Raw genomic sequence first — 18946 nt, forward strand, 5'->3', positions numbered from 1 at the left:
CACAAGGCTAATGATTTACTACTGGAATACTTGGGCATCAATAGGAGGAAGCATTATTGTTTTTGGTTATCCTGTACTTTTCATCCAGGGACATTTCATCCTGGGCTGACTGAAGGAACACTATGCCCCCTTCACTGTATTTTGATCTCACTGTTGCCAGGAGGAAAAAGTAAGCGTAGGCTGAGAAAAAGGAGTTACCTTTTAAATAAAAGCAGTGGATAGTAAGAGAAAAATGACTCAGATCTAATCTGGATCTACATGTAGAAGCAGTTTTGATCTCCCTGGATAGGTAAACAGAAAGCCATCTACAGACAACTCTGACACTGTCAGTTTAATGGGATATCATGCCCTATAGTCTGTGGGGCAGAACCAGTCCTTACCAGCTGGGGTGGATTAAAGAGATAGATCTCTCTCCCTCCCCTCCCCTCCCCTCCTCCCTCCCTCTCTCTCTCTCTCTCTGTGTGTGTGTGTGTGAGAGAGAGAGAGAGAGAGAGAGAGAGAGAGAGAGAGAGAGACCTAGGACCCTGGTAAAATTATCAGCCACAATGGCATTGGTAATTGGTTGCTTTCCCTGAAAGAAAAACACATTATTATGTAAAAAAATAGGTAATATCCAGTTTGGGGCTAGAAGTTTCATACCTTTCGCCCAATTAGGGTTCAATTTGACTGGAAAACATCCACAATGTATGGAAATAATTTATGGGTGCGTCATGGCAAAGAGAATATCTTAAGAAGAGGCCACTTGGCCATCTGGTCCAGCATCCTGCTCTCACAGTGGCCAAGCCAATGCTTGTTGGAAACCAGGAAGCAGGACCCCAACACAAGAGCAGTCTCCCCTCTGGCAGCTCCCAGAAACTGGAAACATTACTGCTTCCAACCATGAAAGCAGAGCATAGCCATCGTGGCTAGTAGCCACTGAAAGCTTAATTCTCCATGAATTTGTTTAATCCTCTTTTTAGGTCATCCAAGTTGGTTATTCAGATTAACTTGGGACAGAATGGACTTGTGGGTGAACACATGCAAAAGTGACCCGATTCATTCATTGATCCCTAATATGAACTGGCCCTAAGGAAGCTACCAAAAAATTATACAAGTGATTGGAATCTGAGCCAGAAGAAGAAGAAGAAGAAGAAGAAGAAGAAGAAGAAGAAGAAGAAGAAGAAGAAGAATTTATTATTATTGGTAAAAACAATTCAGCATTAAATATTAAAAACCTCCCTAAACAGGGCTGCCTTCATATGTCTTTTAAAAATAGGATAGCTGCTTATTTCCTTGACATCTGATGGGAGGGTGTTCCACAGGGCGGGCACAACTACTGACAGGCCCTCTGTCTGGTTCCCTGTAACCTCACTTCTCGCAATGAGGGAACCGCCAGAAGGCCCTCGGCGCTGGATTTCAGTGTCCGGGCTGAACAATAGGGGTGGAGATGCTCCTTCAGGTATACAGGACCGAGGCCATTTAGGACTTTAAAGGTCAGCATCAACACTTTGAATTGTGCTTGGAAACGTACTGGGAGCCAATGCAGATCTCTCAGGACCGGTGTTAAATGGTCCCAGCGGCCACTCCCAGTCACCAGTCTAGCTGCCGCATTCTGGATTAATTGCAGTTTCCGGGTCACCTTCAAAGGTAGCCCCACGTAGAGCGAATTGCAGTAGTTCAAGCGGGAGATAACTAGAGCATGCACCACTCTGATGAGACAGTCTGTGGGCAGGTAGAGTCTCAGCCTGCGTACCAGATGGAGCTGGTAGACAGCCGCCCTGGACACAGAATTAACCTGCGCCTCCATGGATACCTGTGAGTCCAAAATGATTCCCAGGCTATGCACCTGGTCCTTCAGGGGCACAGTTACCCCATTCAAGACCAGGGAGTCCCCCACACCCGCCCGCCCCCTGTCCCCCCAAAACAGTACTTCTGTCTTGTCAGGATTCAGCCACAATCTGTTAGCCACCATCCATCCTCCAACCACCTCCAGGCACTCACACAGGACATACACCGCCTTCACTGGTTCTAATTTAAAAGAGAGGTAGAGCTGGGTGTCATCTGCATACTGATGAACACCCAGCCCAAACCCCAATGATCTCTTCTAGCGGCTTCATATAGATATTAAAAAGCATGGGGGAGAGGACGGAACCCTGAGGCACCCCACAAGTGAGAGCACAGGGGTCTGAACACTCATCCCCCAACACCACTTTCTGAACACAGCCCAGGAGAAAGGAGTAGAACCACTGTAAACAGTGCCCCCAGCTCCCAGCTCCTCTGAACAGTCCACCTAGCAGTTCAACTGGCTGTGACCTAAATTTGGTATTGCCTGAGCAGTCATATCTTTCAGCACACTGCTTTTCCTAGCATGGCATTCTGTACCTGTTTGTGCTGCTTGAGCAGCTTCTTGAACTTGTCCTTCTCTTCCTTCTCTTTACGATAGTCCTCTTTAAAAATCTGCATCTGGCAGGGAGAGAGAAGGCCACAGGTAAGCGGGGAGCTAAAGGATTCCCTGTCAACTGCACGCTGGGAAGGAGGCCAGGCAAATTAAATGCAAACATTCTGCTCAAATCTGCTAGAGCTGCTGAGCTCCCTCCAAATCTGGGTGCCCTCGTGGAGCACAAAAGGCAGCACATAACACAGTTCTTTGGCTCTAGGCCTCTGCGTGGATATAAGGAGAGGTTGCCCCAGCTTACTCTTACAAAGGTCCAGTGAGGTCACATGACTGAGGGAAGTAAGAGGCCATACAAGATTTCGACGGACAAGCTAGACAGCAAGAACCACTTCTGGCTGAGAGAGCAACTACCCAATCTTACTTGAACACACCTTGTCTTTGCTTACTGGCATGCCTCTTCCCCCTCTCCTTCCAAAACAAATGACACAATTATCTCTTTTCCCTTAAGGATAAAACAGGCAGCAGATGTGAGCAACCTGTGGAGCAGGGATGGGGAACCTGTGGCTCTCCATGACACCGCTGGACTCCCATCAGCCCCTGCCAGCATGATCAATGGGTAGGGATGACGGGTGCTGTGGCTCAGCAACACCTGGAGGGCCACAGGTTCCCCAGCCCTGCTATAGGAGTGAAGTGACTGAACTGTGGCTTGTGAACTGCATCCCGATTCTGAAGAACTTCCAGAAGATGCCTTCGCTTTGTGAGATTTTGCCTCTTTGTTCTCCTGGCTACCCTCTGGGAGAAGGCGGACAGACTTAGTGCAGCAATGCAGGATATAGAAGGGATCCCCTGAAGATCACGGCTAGGCCTAGGAGAAGGCAACGGGAAGCAGGCTGATAAAGACAGGGGGGAGAGAGAAGTGGAAGTGCCCCAAAAGGACACTGATGTGGGGGGAGGGAACATGGGAGATGAAACTAATGGTGGATAGAAAGGCTATGTAGCAGTCTTTTGGATTTTGGAAAGCACAGGGCAGCTGGATCAGTCAGCAGGCTGGGATTTCAGAGTGGCCTAATTGTCATCCCCTTCATTGCACAGCTTCCTTTTTGAAACCAGAATGTGCTTTCTGGGTTCCTACCTGGCTGTTGGTGAGCACCAACTGCTTCTGAAGCTTATCCAGCTGCTGCTTCAGCTCCTCCTTCTCCTCGTTCATCCTTTCTCTGTCGCTCCGCTCCCGCTGAAAGTCCTCCTCAAAAATCTTCACCTGGCAGGGAACAAGAGGCAGTGAAGTCCTTGGTTCACAGAGATACAACCCCAATGTATGGCAAGCGCCAAGTGTCCCAACGCTGATGTCAGGAAAAGGCAATGCGCACAACCGTGTTTTGAGCCCAGCTTCAAAGACGTTAACAATAACAACAGCAGCAACAACTACATTGTACCCTGCCCATCTGACTGGGTTGCCCCAGCCTAGGAGGCACAAGCTTAGGAAGCAAAAGGAACACTGTGTTTTCTGGAAATAACTTTTGTGTTCACAAATGGTGTCAAGCCAAGGGGAGTCCTAGTTTCATGGAAGCCTGCCATACCTGTTGCTTTAGGAGCTCATTCTGGGTCACCACCTCCTGATGCCGGACAGATGCTCCAGGTTCAATGGGGCTGTTGAAGGCCGAAGGGGAAGGAGCAGAGGCTTGAACGTTCAGGGCCTCTTCTAAGGCCTGAGAGGAGTCAGGAACAGAGAGGACTGTTAAAATGGTCTTTTCTCCACAGCAGCTTGGCATCAGTAAACAATATGTTTGCAGATATTGTAAGAGATTTAAGGCTATTTTACTGTCCAGGAAAGCTCATAACCTGGGGTAGGAAAAACTGGCATGGCTACAGAGAAGCAGAAGTATATTGCCCACCTTATTAAGCCGTAAAATCTCCTTCTCCTGGTACTCCCTTTGCCTGGTGACTGGAGCCAACTGATCCTGAAGGAATTTCACCCTCTGTTTTAGGTCTTTCACCTCACCGGCAAGTCTCTCCTTTTCTGCCTGAGAAAGACAAAGTCATAAAAGTCAAGACAGCCGTATACCTTAGGACTACAGATCCACATTCTACCACCCTCCCTACGTGCCTCAAAACCAGAAGTAGAAGAACTGGAAATGAAATGAAATGAATGAGAATTGGGGGAAGATTTTAAAAATAAATTTCAGGCTCCTGCCTTGCAGATTCCTTTACCTTCTTGAGAACATACTGTCACAGACCAGGTGTTGCTATACTACAACTCCCATCAGCCCCAGAAAGCATGGTCAATGGCCAAGGGATTATGGGTGTTGTAGTTCAGCAACATCTGGAGGGCCAAAAGTTCCCCACACCTGCCACTGACTAATTGTCTATAACTGGGTAGCCTGCTGAAATCTCAACAAATGCAAGTGGCTATAGCTTTGCCATCATAATTCAAACTGCCTGTCCATCCCTCTAACCCATGTCCTATCCTCTCTGGTCAAATATACTATCTAGCTCATCTACCTTCACACTAGACAGGCTCAGTATCCCATGCTTAGTATCTTTAGTCTCATCCTTTATAACAGTGATGCAGAACTTGTGAGTGGGACTACAACTCACATCATCCCTGACTATTGGCCATGGTGGGTGCTGATGCATTTCCAGGGAGTGTTGGACCTCTTATCAGACTCACCTCCTCCTCTTCAATCTTGGATTTAGCCAGCAGGAGCTTACGGTCAAAATCCCTCTGCTTCTGCTCTCGTTCTGCCTCCAGCTCCCCCAGGGCTTTCTGGGAGTCAGCAAGCTTCTGCCGTAGATCTGTTATCTGCCAGGGGGGGAAGATGACATGAAACATGAAACAAACCGCAGAACACAGCTAGAAATACTGCAAACATTTAAAAATATGCAGTATCTCTTGTCTGACTGTATGAGAATACTATACAGCAATGAGAATAAAAATGCTGATAAAATGGGACATCTCAGACAACACACACACACACACACACACACACACACACCCTCTAGAGGCCTTGCCCTGGTATTCCAATGTTTTGAAGTAAAATTAAAAGAGATATTGAGAGGACAACTGGTTATGAATTTTTATTAGAATTAAAACCAGTTCAACTGGAAATCTATCATGAAAACATGCCCACTCAATAGGTAATGATCTTTGGTTTATTAACAGCTGCTCAGATTGTTATAGCTAAAAATGGGAAAAGTTCTAGGATCACAACACGTAAGGAATGGGTAAATAAAATCTGGCATATAGCACAAGCCAAGCTAACCGAAGTAATGAGATTAAGAGATGGCAGACAACAACAACTACCTGATTGTGCTGGCTGACTGTCAACCGTATGTTGAGTTTGGTGCGTCGATGCAGGCCAGTAAGATGGCAGACAAACATTTATCATAAAAAGCATTAAAGCCAGAGAGAAAAAGTCAGTGCCATAGAGAGACCCAGCTTTCCCTCTAGCAACATGCCTGTTAATATTCTTCCCCTCCGACAAGGCATATGAGAGAAACACAAAGTTCTCTGGGTGTCGTATTATGTGAAATAACTGTCACCTATAAAACTTCATTTGTGCAAGGCATTTGGTACCCTGCTATTACCTTCTGCTCATACTGCTGCTTCATGGACCGAAAATGATGATCCCACTGCTTATTTACCTCCAGCAGCTAGAAGGAAAGGCACAGAGTTATCAAAGGACAGAATCTCAATTCCCTACTGATGTAGCCAAAGCACTATCTTGCCAGCGCTTTCTAGTCTGTCCAGCAACTCTCTTACAGGAATAGCCTCCTTCAGGCTCTGCATAGATTGCCAAACCTGATAGCACCCAAAGCTGGTTGACCTTGGGCCTCTCTTGAACAGCAGGAGCAGCTTCCCTGCAACAATAAATGCCTAGCAGCAGACCTGCTGCCGCTTATCGGAGGCAGGAGGAGTGGAGTGACAGTGGGAGATTTGGAGTTGAGCAGCAGTGGCACTGGGCTGGCTCCACTGCTGCACCAATGCAGCCCCGACCTTGCCACCTCTTCTGGACACATGGCAGCGATGCTGCTGCCAGGATGCTACTGTTGCAGCTCCATCCCACCTGGCATCTCCAGTTAAAAAAAGGTGATGCAATGTGAAAAGGGAAGATCTCAGCAGGAGACCCCAGAGAGCCATTGTCAGCAGACAATCCTGGGCTGAAGAGAAAAAGGCACCTGACCCTGCTACTAATGCAGGCTACCATTGCGGAATCACAGTTTAGGCCACATGACAACATCACGGAGCAGCAGCTCACTCAATATGTCGAGGGTATGAATCAGATCTCGATGTTTCCAAGGAGAGTGGGAGGGGGGGGCAGATGTCAGGTTCCTGGAGATATGGGAAGCACTGTATATTCCCAACATGAATTGGCCTGACATTTAAGACCGTCTTCAGAGGTCCTCATCAGGCTAGCCCTATCTTCTCAAGTGAGGCAAGTAACTGGCAACAGGGCCTTTTGGGTTGTGGCAGAATGTAGGAAGACAGACCAATGGTTCATGGAGCTCAGTATAGTCTACACCAGGCATAGGCAAACTCGGCCCTCCAGCTGTTTTGGGACTACAACTCCCATCATCCCTGACCACTAGTCCTGTTAGGTAGGGATGAGTTGTAGTCCCAAAACATCTGGAGGGCCGAGTTTGCCTATGCCTGGTCTACACTGACTGGTCCTCCATGCTTTCAGACAGCCCTACCTAGAGATGCCAGGGCTTGAACCCTGCAAGATGATCCACCTCTGTGGCTCTTCCCTAGAGAGCCTTGCCTTTGGAATGCCCTTCCCTGGTTCATTCCCCAGGCTTCCCTGGGGGGTGGGAATGAAAGCACTGCTCTTTGCTCTGACTTTCAACGTGATCCGACACTGCCCTGCCTTGTGGTTTGTGGGTTCTCCGCTTGCCGGGGCAGTATTGTGACTTCGTCTGGTTACAGTTGTGAGTTGCATCAGGAAACTGTGCAATTAAGGGGCAGGAGATGCAACACTTAAAATAATAAATGTGCTGAGCTCTCCTCTGGCCTTAGGTCATTTGGGGCAGATGTCCGGCTTACCTCGTTGCGTTGGTGCTCAAGGATCTTCACTTTCTTCTCACTCGACCCCAACATGCTTCTCCCTGTGGCTTTCTCCTCTGCGACCCCCTTCTGAAATGTTGACACACAAAAAGGTCCTGAGAAGCGGCTAAGCCAATCATAGCAAGCAGCTCGCGATTCAAGAGCAGCACCCATGCTTCTCCCTCCCAAAGCCAGCATCCAAAGCACTGAACAGTAAGGGCTCTTTTCTCCCACAACAACCATGATCTAATATGCATTGGAAAGGCAAATAACAACCAGGGTGGTTTTATTGTCATGTTTAATGCATGCATACGGGGGTGGCGGGTGGGGGAGAGGCAGTTCTTAAGCCTTCAAGTGGCTGGAGCAGGAAGTCCAACAGCCACTCCACTCCAGTTCTGTGCTCTTGAACAGTTATCCTGCAAGATCAGGCCCAGGGTAGTGGGCCAAGATGAACAGACTATCTGGTTTTATAGCAGGGCTGGGGAATCTCCAGATGTTGTTGGACTCCAGTTCTCCTCAGCCCCAGGCAAAATGCCAAGGGTCAGGGACGATGGCAGCTGCAATCCAACAACTTCTGGAGGGCCTCAGGTTCTCCATCTCTGTTTCATAGGGAAAAGCCTCCCACCTGTTGCAGTCCAGCACATTCTACGCCTTCTGCCTTGACTCCTTCTTTGCTGCCCATCATCACCATCTTCCTGAGCTCCAGATTCTCACACCTACATTGGGAAGGAATGATATTAGCAAGACGAGCATCAGGGAAGAGAAATTCTTCTGGCTGGAGCTGACCAAAGACATTTTGCCAGCTGAGGCATGGCAGAGCCCCTCTGCCCCATGGTGTGTGCCAGGGCTGCCACTTACTGTAAACACCACGGTGAAGCTGCTCCCAAATCTTGAAAAGGTTCGCCACAGTGCCCAGCCATGCAGCTGCCAGCAACTGAACCTCAAATGGCATGAGAGTGTCTGGCAAAAGGGCTCACTTGTTCTGGCACACTGGTGGGAGTATGTGCAGGGGGCTGCTTGCTCGGCTGCCCCTCTGCCACCCAAGACAAGTGGCTCAGTGTTACTTATGATAGGCCTGCCTTAAAAACTCTAGGTTCCTATCTTAAAGGGACTGCAAAGGGAAGCAGGAGGAGACTTGGAAAAGGCTTTCTGAGTCTCCACCCACTTCCCTTTTAAGCCTCTGAGATCAGAGCACAAGGCCAGGCCCACTTGTCAACCATGTGATGTCATAAGGATGGCGTGTGATTGACAGGTGGGCAGCCCCAGCCACCTGTCCTGTTTGGCTTGCGAGGCAGATCCTGCTAAGGATGCCGACCCTGGTTACATACTGCCAGTTAAGGGTCTTTCAGTGCCAATGAGGATCTCATTACTCTAAAGTAGCATAGCCTTTGAAGGAAAAAAAATGGGTCTCTTAGTTCACTTTTATGTTAACAATGGCAGTGTTCAAATCAATACAGTGTCTACATGCCCTAGGAACCTGGTAAAAGTTTCTTTTCTACTAAGATCTGCAAGTAAATTGAAAAAGAGGACATGCAAGTTTGAAATGCAAGACTTCTATGTTTGTTCTGAATTTTTGCTTGGTATGGTGGCTAGATTGTACGGGGAGGTTTTCCTGGCGTCAAAGTCTTTTACATTCCAAAGCTTGCACCCCCCCAGCAACAGAATGTGATGCAGAACAAGACTTCAGGACAATATTTCTTTCCTGAGGGCCAGCTCTGCTGTTATAGACCATGATGGAGAACAGCTCAGAGCACATGGAAGTCACAATCAGGCAGGTCCTCTAGAGGGCAGCATCTTATCTACGAAGACCAAGGGACAACTTTTAAAAAGCTCTTTTGACTGGAAATATCAAGAAGGTGAAAGCCGAGCTATTCAGAGAAGCTTGGGTCTTCCCCAGCCAAAGCAATCAGGACACCAGTGTCTGCTGTCTCTAGGGAACTGCTGGTTGGGTCTTAGAAGCCCAAAGCACTTCATGATCTTCAGGCTAGGGAAAGGCTGAATCTTTAGCCCTCTGCAGGTGTTTGCCTGAGCCCAGGGGTGTTCAAAGTGTGTGGAGGGGCAGGGGCATGCATGCAAATCCTGCTGCATCCATGTTCCCAAGTCCACTTGCTCCTTTTAGACCTTCATGGTTTGAAGGAGGCTGCTATGCAGGTTCAACTGAAGACACTTAGAGGCCTCTGTGCAAATAGGGAACCAGACTTTATCAGGAATCTCAGTCATGTAAATGCTTCTAAGTACATTCCGTCCAATTCACTTCAGACGGCTGCACTACATGGCAACTTGAGGATGGGGCTTGCTCAGGCAAACACTTGCAGAGTGTTTTTGGGGATTACTTATTGGAAAAAAAGGGCAGCACCAAGGTATTAGGGTCTCTTTTCCAAGGTTCACCCTGCGCCACCCAATGCAAGGAAATTCCCCTTATCCTTCTCTGGGATTTCCCACCATTGTTGTTACTTTTCAGGGAGTGGCTCCACTCCTTCTGTTCCTTACTGTAAGGTGGGTTGGACTCCCAGTGCTATTCAGATTAACTAATTCACCAAATTATTTTTTTAAAAAATAAATCTCTGAATTACACCTGAAAGTAGTTCTGGGTCAACTGAACATGAATTAAATTTCCTTTGCAGTGAAATTTGGGAGATTTTAAAATCATTTTAATTATATATGTGTGTGTGCACATGTGTTTCATTGCACATAACTCCGTAATCGTGGCCACTACATTTGCCATTTTTACCTATCTGAAAAGTGATGCTGCTGTTTAAAGCTTAAAGATCAGAACTGTTGGGAAAAATAAAATGCTTGCATGTTCTGTTGTTCTTGCAGTGTATTTTATACTTTAGCAGGACAGCTTGCAAAATTCTGAAGGCTGAAAAATATCTGCCAAGCACCATCACAAGCGAACTGTGAAATGAACTGGAATGGAATTAGTTTTTTTTGCAAGGGATGAACTAGAATTAATTCCTTTTCTAAAATGAACTTTCTAAGCACCGGTGTTCTGCCATAACTGCACTCCCCTCTCAAATCCAGGACTGGAAGTTTCTTTTGGGCTCTTTAATGCTTGCACAGGGTGGCTGTACAGTTTGATGGGCCTTAAGAAAACTCCCTAGGAGCAGAGCAGGGCAAGGGACAGGGGCAGTTTCCACCAGCTTCAGGCTTCCAATATTAACTTCAGTGTCATCACACACAGACACACAATGAAAACGCCTAGATCACTGCTCTGCCCAGCATGACTATATTCTCCTTTCCCACCTGACATGTCCTCACCTCAGCTTCTCTGAAACCTGGTTCCTTTGCTCTAGTTCCTTCTCCAACTTTGCCCTCAGCTCCTCATTCTCGTTCCGCAGCTCCTCACACAAGGCCTGTATTAAAAAAATGGGGGAGGGGTACAAGAAGCATCAGCAGTGGAAAGAGTTATATCTTATTAGCCAAGGGCCATTTTCTTGGTCATAAATTCACTAAGCAGCTTCTGGCAATTGGCCACCTGCTCTTAGCTAGCTGTCGATGCTGAAATTTGAATTTCCTAGTCCCCAATCCCATGAACCCTTTTCTCAGATTTTGACATGAATGCCAAAGCTATATTCCACCCCGTCTTCCTTGCTATTTATATCCCACCTTTCCTTTAAGGAACTCAGGACAGAGACTTGGTCTCCCCCACCATTTTATCCTCACAACAACCCTGGGAGCCAGGTTAGGTTGAGAGATGGCCCCTGGTTCAAGCTCATCCAGTGAGGAAAATTTGCACTTACATAGCCTTGGTATGACACTGTAACTATTCTGGTTCTCTCTAATGTTGAGGAAAGATGGGAATAAGAAAGCAGGAATTATATCTGCCTATTAAAACTGCAGGGCCAAAGTAAACAGGATATTATTCACGTGGACCTTGCATTACTTTTTGGGGGGGGGGGACTAATAGTTACTACAGGTATGGGGAGATGGCTTGGGATCACAGGAGACTTTAAACCTCTGCCCCATCACGGTTCTGATCAGAGGCAGCCCCTGTTGCCCTGCCCTCCACACCTGCTATTCGCAATGGGGTGAAAGTCGCAAACGGTAGGTGCAAAGAATATCAGCCACTTTAGTCAGGATTAGAGGCAGCCTGTATTTGCACCTCTTTGGGACTGACTGGGACAAAAGGGTTAAAGTCCTCCAGATCCTCATATGACAGTCTCTCTCTCTCTCCCCCCCCCCCCCCGCCCCAGCATGCTGGTTATTTGTCATGGTGTTTTGTAAACTGTGCAATGCCAAATGACACGGAATAACATCCTGTTCAGTTTGGCCCATAGAAGGACGCACTTCTGGGCATCACTGCCAGGGAATAATAAAAAAAAAATAACGCAATTCTCCTTCCTCTTGAGGACTTCCCTCGTTTAATTTACTGACACAAAGTATAAATCACCCTTTAAATGGCCAATTGCACAATGGCTTGCCCCAGGGAAAAGTCTTTTTGTGGTGAGTTTATGACCTGAAAGGTTGTGGGGGGTGTCTGATGCCTTACTAAGGGTGTGTCATATCCTCAAAGTTTCCCTTCCTAGTTGGAAAGGGAAGAAGAGATGACGGAAGAAAAACTAAAGCGAAGCTTCATTCAGAAATGCCAGTGTTTCCCCCATCGACAACATTGCGAACGGTGGTCAGGAACCTTTATGAGGTCAACAGTGTGCCAGAGGACAGGTGGCTTTAGAGAGTACTTGAACGCAAAGTCTGGTGGCAATGTGACTGGAAACACACATATTCAATGGGGCTTAATTGTTGCTATATCAGTATAGTAGTGGTTAAAGGTGGAACTGTGATCTAGAAGTTCCCAGTTAAAGACTCAGCTCAGCTGCAAACACACTGCACAGCTGCTGCTATTTCCCAGGCGTGGTTCAACATCCATCACATGGGAGTGATAATGCTGGCCACATGTTGTTGTTGTTTTTAAAGGGGGGAGTGAGTGAAAAGGAAGGCAAAGAAATAGCCCTGGAAGGAGAAATTAAAATGTGATAAAATGACAGGGCCAAAACAGCTATGTGGCTTGTAATATTTCTTGGTTGGTGCAATAGCTGATCTTAAGTTCTTTCTTCTGCTTACTTGTATCCTGATCTCCTGTTTTGCTTTTATCTGCTGGGGAAACCCAGCCAGACGGGCAGGGTATAAATAATAAAATTATTATTATTATTAATCTGCAATGTATGTTGAGCTTACTTGTACTGAGTTGCACTTTTGTTGTAATGGATGGGTGTAATGGGTGGAAGGCGTGGGCATGTCTGGTGCCTTGTATTGCTCCAGGAGCAGTACATTGTATGGAATAGAATCATAGAATTGTAGGGTTGGAAGGGACCCCCTGCAATGCCGGAATGATAGCTAAAGAATCCCCGAGAGATGGCCATTCAACCTCTGCTTTAAAACCTCCAATGAAGGACAGTTCACCATCTTCCAAGGGAGTCAAACAGCTCGTACTGTCAGAAATAAAAATTATTTTTGCGGGAGGAAAGTGTTGTGGGTAGGTGCACCACATTCCTGCCCCCCGCCACAGTAAGTGCATTTAGGTAGTGATGGGGCACATGGAAGTGTAATGTTTACACGGGAGAAAGGCCAGGCGCATGTGTTTTGGCCACTCATTGGGATCTGGGGTGGGGTGGGGGGAGAGAAGAGAGGAAGCCAAGACAGTTGTTCATGAAAACCGAAAAGCAAAATGAACTATGCACATCTACCAGCAGCCTTCGAACCTGAAGGATGGATGTTCTCTGCTCGTTCTTGTGCACCTTGGAGGCCAGCCGGTTGAACTCCAGAGCCATGCGCCCCAGGTGGGCAAAGAGCTGCGTTTTGTCCGACTCCTCAGCAAAGAGACTCAGCGTGTTCTCCAAGCGCTGGAGGTGCAGCATCAGGTTGCCGTCCTCGTTCTGAAGTGGCTCAATGTCCTGCAAAAGACACGGAGGCGCAGAAACACTGTAATCTGGGAGGAGGGCAAATAAGGGCTAAGTTTAGGCAGGCTCAGAGAAGCAGCTTGCCATCTTTTCCTTCCTTCATCCGAGGCCTAGAGTTGGCAACACTTTTGTCTCCGGATGAGTTACTCTGGACTTATTTAAAGAAATACCAGCCACAAAGTAAGCAGGCCGAATAGAGTCCCCGTGTTGGGGTTGGATAAGTCCTGGATAAGGTATTTTCCCTCTGAAAATCTCACCCTGAAGCTGCCCCTATGCTTCAATGGCAGAGTGGGGGGTGGACAAGATGGCATGGGAGGGAAGAGGAGACTTCCCCTCCTCACAGTCCCACTCAACTGCCCTGGCAACCTTGAGTGGTGTTTTTTTCTAAAACAAAAAACATAGAAAGCTGCCTTATAGCAAGTCAGCCCCCTGGCTGTGGCTCTCCATGACTTCAGGCAGGAGTCTCTGTCAACCCTACTTGGAAGATGCCAGGAATGAACCTGGGACTTTTTGCATAGAAGCCAAATGCTTTGCCACTGAGCCACAGCCCTTCCCCAAACACTTCAGCTTCTCCAATCCCTTGGTCTTTTGGGTTGCCGTTGTATGCAGCTCTTCCAATTACAAAATAATAATAAATTCCTCTCTCTTTTTTTAAGGGGGGTTGACCAGGAGTGTGAACAGTACAAAACTGCTCTCATTTTATGGTCTAAATGTTCAACAGCACTCTAAGCATAATTTAACGTCCAACTCCGGTTCCTCAAAAGGAACATAAGTTGGGCTAAAACACCAAGGCCAGTGTTTAGTCCTTGAGGCCCTGCATGAGAGATGATTCTAGAGAGACCCAGTGGCTTTCAGGCACTTGCCCTTGTCTGTGGTATTCTGCACTTCCAGAAGAACTCATTGCATTACCCATGCCCCTTTCACCTTTGCCCTGTCTCTATTATTGCTGAAAATTCCACCTGAAGGCACCTTAGCTGTAAGCAGCAAATGGAGCCCGCCCTCCTATTAAGGCAAAGTAAGATTACCGCCTCAGATGCTAAGAACAGAAGTGGATGACCCCCCTGGCTGTTCTTCTCTTTGAAGGACAGAGCTGTGTGTCTCACTTAATAGTTTAGTGCCTGCTACCCTTAGGCGCAGAGTAGGACACCCCCTCATTGCTGGCACTGAAGAAAAATTCAACTGCTAGTCCAGTTGTGTATGTGCCATTTTCCCTTCACCTCAGACTGCTAAATATTTTAAGGTGACCTTGCCAGTAAAAGAAAAAAAAAAAAAAGGATTGCCAGAACTAGTTTGCTTCCAAGCTTCTAATGCCACCTAAAAGTAGTGCCTAAAAATAATCCCCTCTCAGTTTTTTCCGGTTGCAACTAATTTAACTTCTAAAGGACTTTAAACCAATTTGGACCAAGTTCCTGACAGCCGTTTTGGGAGCGCTGAAAAATTCCTTTGACACTTCAACACAGAAAACAGCCAGCGTGTAATGTAGGAGAACTCCAGGGGTGCTTGAACTCTGCAGCAGAAGTCTACAGACTTGGGGTCCCCCCCCCTCCCCGCACTTTAAGGACAGGAGACTCTGGCATATCTTCTGAGCCTGATTTGTGGCTGGGCTCCCCAGCACTCAGTTTCAGAGCTCATTTTCCATACTAAGTATACGAAGGACGAATGAATGAATGATAAATAAAGTGTCTCTGATGATGTACTTGGTGTCTTTCCTTCACCACTGAGCAAGGCAGCATGTCTTTGGTCTGTATACTTGGAATTATGGCATGTGGCTTCCTGGGAAGACAGTGTGGTAGCTTACATAAGAAGAGGCTGAATCAAGCCAATGGCCCATCTAGTCCAGCGTCCTGTTCTCACAGTAGCCAACCAGATGCCCGTGGGAAGCCTGAGCAAAAGAGTACGCTCCCCTCTTAAGGATTCCAGCAACTGGCATTCAGAAATGTTCTGTCTCCCACAAGGAGACTGGAAACAGAGACACTCCTAGGAACCAACTCATCAGACCTGCCTTATACCAAGTCAAATCATTGGTCCCTTTACTTGAGCATTGCCCTCACAGACCGACTGAGGATTTTAGGCAGGGTTATCTCCCAGTCCTACCCAGAGATGCCAGGGGTTGAACCTTCTGCATGCAAAGCAGATGCTCTGGCCCTTCCAGAAGCGCAGGCAAAAACCTGACAACCAATGAACAACAACAAAAAGCTGAGCACAACTCTTTACTCTCTAGCAAGTGCCTCTGAATAAGGATTCTATTCATTCCATTCTCTGTAATTTCCACACTGCTAATGAAGAAAAATAGGGACGCGGGTGGCACCACAGAGCCTAGGACTTGCTGATCAGAAGGTCGGCGGTTCGAATCCCCGCGACGGGGTGAGCTCCCGTTGCTCGGTCTCTGCTCCTGCCCACCTAGCAGTTCGAAAGCACGTCAAAGTGCAAGTAGATAAATAGGTACTGCTCCGGCGTGAAGGTAAACGGCGTTTTCGTGCGCTGCTCTGGTTCGCCAGAAGCGGCTTAGTCATGCTGGCCACATGACCCGGAAGCTGTATGCCGGCTCCCTCAGCCAATAAAGCGAGATGAGCGCCACAACCCCAGAGTTGGCTACGACTGGACCTAATGGTCAGGGGTCCCTTTACCTTTAATGAAGAAAAACACTCCTGCAACTTGGACCACCACTTCCACCTTAACTTCGCTCCCCCTTTCCCCACCTCTCTCACTCCTACCTCTTGCTGTTCAGTTCCAATTGGTTTCAATTCCAAAGTGCTGGCGGCACATGTGTCCCTCTGTCAGAAGCTCTACAACTGAAATGCACCCGCTTTATACGAGGTCCTGGGTTTATGGCACACCTGCCCTTGACAGGCAGCTGCTGAGCCACACCCTCCTCCCTGACGTGGTTGAGCCGGGCATAGTGGAGCACTAACCTGGTCTGGGTTGTTATGGCTGATTAGTTACTCGGTTGCCTCGGAGACGAAAGCCACCATTCACAGCCAAGCAATCCAGGTCAGGAAAGGGATGTCACCCTGCGTAGATGTAGCAAGCATGGCCAGATCAGACTGCATGCCAGCTCAAAGAGTCACCTTGCAGGCAGCCCATCAGAAAGGAATCCTTGAAGGTAAAAGGCAGGGAAAGAGCAGCTTTCACCCAGGACTCATGAGCTGACTCATCCTCTCCGCCTCTCCGTCAACATGCCCCTATGAACTTGGTCCACAAAATGAAAATCCCCAGTCTTGCAAGAGACTTTGTCCATCTCTGTTGCTGCTGACTCATAAGGGAAATACACACAGGAATCATAGTGTGTCTTTGGTGCCAGATCTTTATTGCCTCATCTGTTTCTAGTTCAATAGAAGTTACACCAAGGAAGACAACTGTACTCTGGGCAGGTTCCAACCAGTCTCCCAAAGCAGGGATGGGGAAAACCAGAGCCCTGCAGGTGTTGCTGGACTACGGCTCTCTGACTACACCACGGCCAGTCGTCCCTGCCCATTGGGTGTACTGGCAAAAGCCTTTTTCAAGAAGCAAAAGACCTTGCACTATCTTACTCTGATGGCAACAGCTATCCCAAATATCTAGGAAAATGTTTCAGATGCTACTTGTAGTATCCTAGTTAATATTAAAGCTTCAGTCTCATTTGGGAGCAGTAGCAGTACTGTCAAACCTTGGTTGTTGAACATAATCCGTTCCAGAAGCCCGTTTGACTTCCAAAACGTTCGACAACCGAGATGCAGCTTCCAATTGGCTGCAAGGGCTTCCTGCTCACAAGCAAAAGCCGTGTCGAAAACCGGAGCATTTACTTCTGGGTTTTCGGTGCTCGGGAGCCGAAATGTTAAAAAACGGAGCCATTCGGGAACCGAGGTTTGACTGTAGTAGAAACTGCTTGTGAATCAATCTCCCAGACTGCTCAAGGTCTAGACGCTTTCCCCTTAAGTTCTCTAAAGTTTCTATACTTCCCATCAATTGCTTCTACACCTCCCCATGAATTCATTTCAGTAATACCATATTGCACGACAAGCTTGGTGCCATTTTTGCAGTCACAGCTCTTCCGGTTGTATGCACTGGTTTCTGCTTGTGCTTCCTGCTCACAAAACCTGGGATACCTTTTACCTTGGGACAGTCAGATCCTGAGAACGTCCAATGGACATTCATAACACAATTTATGCTCAGATTAAACATTATAGATCCAATGTAATAACACCACAAGTGGCACAGAACTGCGCAGCCTAAGGCAAACAGTGCACCTTTTGGGGCATCACAACTTTTACCGGTTGTCAGAAGAATTCATAAAGCTTTGTGATGTACCAGAGTTCACCAGCTGCTGTTTCTGCCAGCAGCCAAGCATGGCTGCCTCTTGAAAGAGAGCCGCTCACAGCCGCCTAACCACACCAGCCTGGAGATGTGGCAGGAGCCACATTGGCTGACACGATGCCAACTTATCTGGGGGAAAGGCTCTTTAACTTACTGCAAACCCTGGGAAGCAGTTACTACAGGCAACTAACAGCAAGCCAAGCTGTTGACATTACAACAACAACCCCCATTGTGTGTGCCTTAAATATGCATGGCTGTTTGCCCCACCTAGTTCCTCAAGCACTAGGCCTGTTCCACACCTTCTCCAAATTTTTTTTTTTTAAGGACATACTTTTTATGTAAGAGTTGTTTCTTTTAACCTTCTGTTTCTTGTGCCTCGCCCATGCTGGCTCAAGAGCAACGCACGAAGGGACTTGTTCTGCGACAGCTTTAAAATAATTGAGTTAGGATTCCCCCTTCGCTCTGCATAATAGCCCTAGGAAAGTCATGGGCAAGATCGAGGAGGAGGCACTTGGCTTGGGAACAGAAGTAACTGGCTAGGGAAAGAGGGTCCGATTCTTGCTAAGAAACAGCTATTTAAAAGTATTTCTCTGGAGGAAGAGTCTCTTTTCTCCCTCATGGTTAGCACTGGTTTGGACAGCAATGTATACCTTGTTCTGTCACTGGCCAGATCCGATTTCAAGCTGGGTTGATGTGACAGGATGGGGGCAACTCACCACCACAAATGAACAAGGCAAATTGTTTGCGGGCTAATGTTTTAACAAAATATTTTCATGTATCGATTTATTTATTTATTGAATTTATATACCGCCCTATACCCGGAGGTCTTAGAGTGGTTCACAGAACATAACCAAAATATAAAACCACAATATATATAATCAAGATAAAAAAACCCACCACCCCAACCCCAATCCCCATTTTAAAAGGGCATAGGATGTCAATTGAATCAACCAAAGTCTGGTTAAAAAGGAACGTTTTCGCCTGGGGCCTAAAGGTGTATAATGAAGGCACCAGGCGAACTTCCCTGGGGAGAGCATTCCTATTTAAGAAGATAGGCTTGAGAAGCGAACAGATAGCCAAATCCAGAGATATCTGTCAGATCTCCAGAGCTCCTCGCTTATGAAGGTGAAGTGAGAGCTCTCATTCACTGCATTAAAAGATTGTAAAACTTTCAGAGAGGCAGGGGTGCTATTTAAAGCAGGTACTAAAACCACTGCCGACATTACACTGGTTCACGTGATCTAGAAGGATTCGCTAGATTGCTCCAGTCAGTTTCATTTCATCACTTGGGTTTTTTCCCAGCCCCTTTCCTGAGAAGTGCTGTCTGGATATAAGCGG

At 47.3% G+C, this 18946-nt stretch overlaps 1 protein-coding gene across 20 annotated transcripts in view; it reads right to left on the reverse strand.

Annotated features, from left to right (window-relative positions):
• Positions 1–18946, reverse strand: part of TNIP1 (TNFAIP3 interacting protein 1) — a 57804-nt gene that overhangs the window by 4501 nt on the left and 34357 nt on the right. For 11 of the 20 annotated variants that reach the window (XR_014522260.1, XR_014522262.1, XR_014522263.1 and 8 more), the window contains 10 exons: positions 13118–13309; positions 10677–10771; positions 8041–8131; positions 7416–7505; positions 5960–6025; positions 5043–5174; positions 4267–4395; positions 3952–4080; positions 3507–3632; positions 2362–2442 (listed from right to left, as the gene is read on the reverse strand). Coding sequence is in view for 10 of the 20 variants with exons in the window: in XM_083488373.1 (XP_083344499.1) it covers positions 2362–2442; positions 3507–3632; positions 3952–4080; positions 4267–4395; positions 5043–5174; positions 5960–6025; positions 7416–7505; positions 8041–8131; positions 10677–10771; positions 13118–13309 (1131 nt within the window). In the remaining 10 variants the exon portion in view is untranslated. Of the gene's footprint in view, positions 1–2361; positions 2443–3506; positions 3633–3951; positions 4081–4266; positions 4396–5042; positions 5175–5959; positions 6026–7415; positions 7506–8040; positions 8132–10676; positions 10772–13102; positions 13310–18946 lie in introns of all 20 variants that reach the window. The other 9 variants (XR_014522261.1, XR_014522264.1, XR_014522267.1 and 6 more) reach the window with 1 other exon arrangement.

This window comes from Podarcis liolepis (genome assembly GCF_965112155.1).
Source record: "Podarcis liolepis genome assembly, chromosome: 2".
Classification (NCBI taxonomy): domain Eukaryota; kingdom Metazoa; phylum Chordata; class Lepidosauria; order Squamata; family Lacertidae; genus Podarcis; species Podarcis liolepis.